Below are 3,255 nucleotides of genomic sequence, written 5' to 3'. Positions count from 1 at the left end.
CACGGCGGCCTTACGATGGTGGAGCATAGAAATTACATTGCAAGGGTATTTTCAATATGCATTGTTGTCAGATATATCATGATCAGATATGCCAACACAGGCTGTAACGACGCGATGAGGTTCCAAAATCCTTTAATATAATGTACTCAACCTTTGTGGTCTAGGAAATAACATTTCTGTCTTAACGGATTGTTGATTTGAATGGCAAAGAAAACAGAAAAGCAATTTTAACTTGAAAGTGAGATGGTCTTAGATGTTAAAATTCTGTTCATTCTTTACAGAATTTCCGTCATGTCATCTTACCAGCACAAATCCGGCGCACAAAAGAGGCGTGAACGGGAGGCTCGGTAACAAAGGGAGAAGGAAGTGATCAGGGATTGTCGGACGTTATTTGAGGTTGGCTTCCAGCACGATCAGCAGCATACAGGTCCAGTACATAGGTCCACCTCAGCAGGATCAGTTAATACCAGTACTGCTGGAGATTATGATCATGGCAGTAGTCTTGACATATAAGACCAACATGAACTGCCAGCTAGACCAGAAAGCCCAGAAACACAGACAGAAGCATGTGCAGAGACGGCTTAAGAAAGCCACAAGAGAAAACAAGCCTAAAACATATGGGGTTGATATTGGACTTTGCTCATCAGACATTCCAACTAAAGAATGTATAGCAGACATGATTCGGAAAGGGCCTCTGCCACACCCAAAATATTTCCTCAATGATTTTACAGGACGAAAATGTCCAATGTCTGTTCTCAAAGTCAGAACACCAAATGGCGAAAGCGAGAGCAGACGATCGCTTGTATTCAGTCCTGGAAAACAGTCCTTGTATTGCCTGCCTAGTAGGCTTTTCTCTCATACAGTGGGCTCACAACTGCAAAGATCGATCATGGCATCCAAACAAGGCTGGGGTACAGAACAGAAATGGAAAAAGCTATTTGACAGGTTGCCTCAACATGAAAACAGTACAGCACACAAGAACTGTTATCTAGCATGGCGTGAGTTGGAGAGAAGGTTAGAAAGTGATACTGGGATTGATGTGATGTCTCACAAAGTAATCATGAGCGAGACTGAGAAATGGCGAAATATACTTACGAGGATAATTGATGTAATATTTTTTCTTGGCCAAAGAGGACTTGCTTTCCGTGGCTCATCCCAGCGAATTGGCGACATTCATAATGGGCACTTCTTGGGGATCATTGAACTCCTGGCCAATTACGATCCAGTTCTAGCCAAATATGTTGCAAAGATATGAGCTTCTCAAGTAAAAGATGAACGGCTTTAAGTTCACTATCTCTAAGGATCATCTCCAATTGAATTCATCAGTAACTGCGCAGATTATTTTCGGAGTCACATTTTGGATGAAATAAGAGCCACAAAATATTATTTAATCATGGTTGATGCAACATCAGATTATAGCCATGTGGAGCAGACAACGTTCATCATTCGTTATTTGGCCAAGGATGATACCAAATTTGCAGTTCCAGAACGATTTTTAACCTTTGTTGATTGTTGTAAGAATATGGGGGCTGAATTAGCAAACCTTATTATGGAAACACTCAAGCATTTTGGGGTACCTATTAAAGATTGTCGTGGACAGGGTTATGATAATGCTCCCAACACGTCTGGCAAGTACGATGGTACCCAACAGCACATACTTGCTGTTAATCCACTGTGCATTTATTCTCCATGTGCCTGCCATTTACTAAACTTATGTGGAGTAAATTCTGCATCATGTTGCATGGAGGGAGATAAATTTTTTTGAGTAGTGCAAACAGTTTACAATTTGTTTTCTTCCAGTCCTCAGCGCCAGGCTATTCTCAAGTGGGAGACCATTTGCAGCTCATCTTTCTGAAATACGACTCGCACTAAAGAAACTTCTGTCTCTAAACCTCATGCCAAAAACCACTAATGAAGTCAATGGTGTAATCAACTACGTGTCATCCTTCATTTGCATCCTTATGTCATCGATGTTGCAGAAGATTCTCGCACAGAACGACAGGAAAAATCAGATCGTCCGGGCAAGAGATGCTACAGTGGATGTAAAGGTCTCAAATTTTGACTGATCTTGAAGATCTACATGGGAAATGGCCACAGATTTTAAATGAAGCGAAACTGTTTGCTGAGGAAATCGAAATTGAACCCCATCTACCATCAAAATGGAAAGTTAAAAAAAAAGCAAGACTTATTGTCATTGAGGAGTAGGATGAACAAGGGGAGAACGTCCTAGAAAATCCTTGTGATGGTTCTGATGAGCCTGAATCTGAATTCAAACGGAATGTCTTCTTTGTTGTCATTGATTCGGTGATTAACGGAGTGTCAAAGTGGTTTGACTCTGCAAACACAATTAATAGGTTGTTCTGCGTTCTGTGGCAATATCGAAGCATGACAGAAGAGGAACTCAAACTTGCACGCGCAAGATTAGTGGACAAATACCCAGACAATCTCTCAGAATCCATGCATGAGGAAATGGAGAACCTTAAGGCAATACATGCATCAAACTTTGGTGAAGATATGGGGCCATATCAACTCTTAAAAACAATAAAAATGTACAAGTTAGATGGCATTTTTCCAAATGTATGTATTTCACTGCGAATATTCTGCACATTCTCAGCTACAGTAGCATCTGCTGAGAGATCTTTTAGCAAACTAAAACTCATCAAGAGCTTCTTGAGGAACACGATGATACAGGAGTGACTGAATGAGAGATTGAATGTAGCTTTGCGCGGAATTAAAAACAAACAAAACTATACGTATACTTCAGTCTTCATTTCTTAATTTTTTTTCTGAACTTACTAAAATACAGTTTTCAAGTTTTTTTATTTGTTTTAAAATATATACCCCTTCTTTGAAAACTTTGTTGATTAGGTAATAGATGTATTTCAAACATCAAACACCAGAGAGAAATGCATGTTTTTCGTACTAAATACCGTTCTTTTCTTAATAAATAACAACTGAAATGGGCATGTTTTACATTTAATATCTTGAAGAAAGCAATACTATTGCATTTGTAATTGCTTTTCTGCATCGTTAAATCGATAACACTTACTATCTCAAAATGTACAGGGTGCCCCAGAAGTCTGGACCAATAGCGAAAAATACACAATTTATTCTTAATTTATTCATTATTCAAGTTGCATGCAATTAAGACATATCGATTCTTGTTATACTCTGCCATCAGGGTATTTTCTTTCCAGAAATATGCACAACTGACATTAGAAATGTGTTTGTTTAACTTTAAGAATATTGTTGCGT

General features: G+C 38.9%; 2 protein-coding genes across 2 annotated transcripts; both read left to right on the top strand.

Moving 5' to 3' along the window:
• Positions 1 to 490: 490 nt before the first annotated feature.
• Positions 491 to 1,255, top strand: LOC106462625. Its single transcript, XM_013922568.1, has one exon. It carries the CDS (start codon positions 491 to 493, stop codon positions 1,253 to 1,255), a length of 765 nt encoding a protein of 254 aa, XP_013778022.1.
• A 138-nt stretch (positions 1,256 to 1,393) lies between these two features.
• On the top strand, positions 1,394 to 2,697 carry LOC111086578. Its single transcript, XM_022389938.1, has 3 exons — positions 1,394 to 1,640; positions 1,801 to 2,042; positions 2,206 to 2,697. Exons 1-3 carry the CDS (start codon positions 1,394 to 1,396, stop codon positions 2,695 to 2,697), a joined length of 981 nt encoding a protein of 326 aa, XP_022245646.1.
• The last annotated feature ends 558 nt before the right edge of the window (positions 2,698 to 3,255 follow it).

The sequence above is a fragment of the Limulus polyphemus genome, unplaced genomic scaffold, assembly GCF_000517525.1.
Source record: "Limulus polyphemus unplaced genomic scaffold, Limulus_polyphemus-2.1.2 Scaffold1212, whole genome shotgun sequence".
NCBI lineage: Eukaryota > Metazoa > Arthropoda > Merostomata > Xiphosura > Limulidae > Limulus > Limulus polyphemus.
This window is presented reverse-complemented; position numbering and strand designations above follow the sequence as displayed.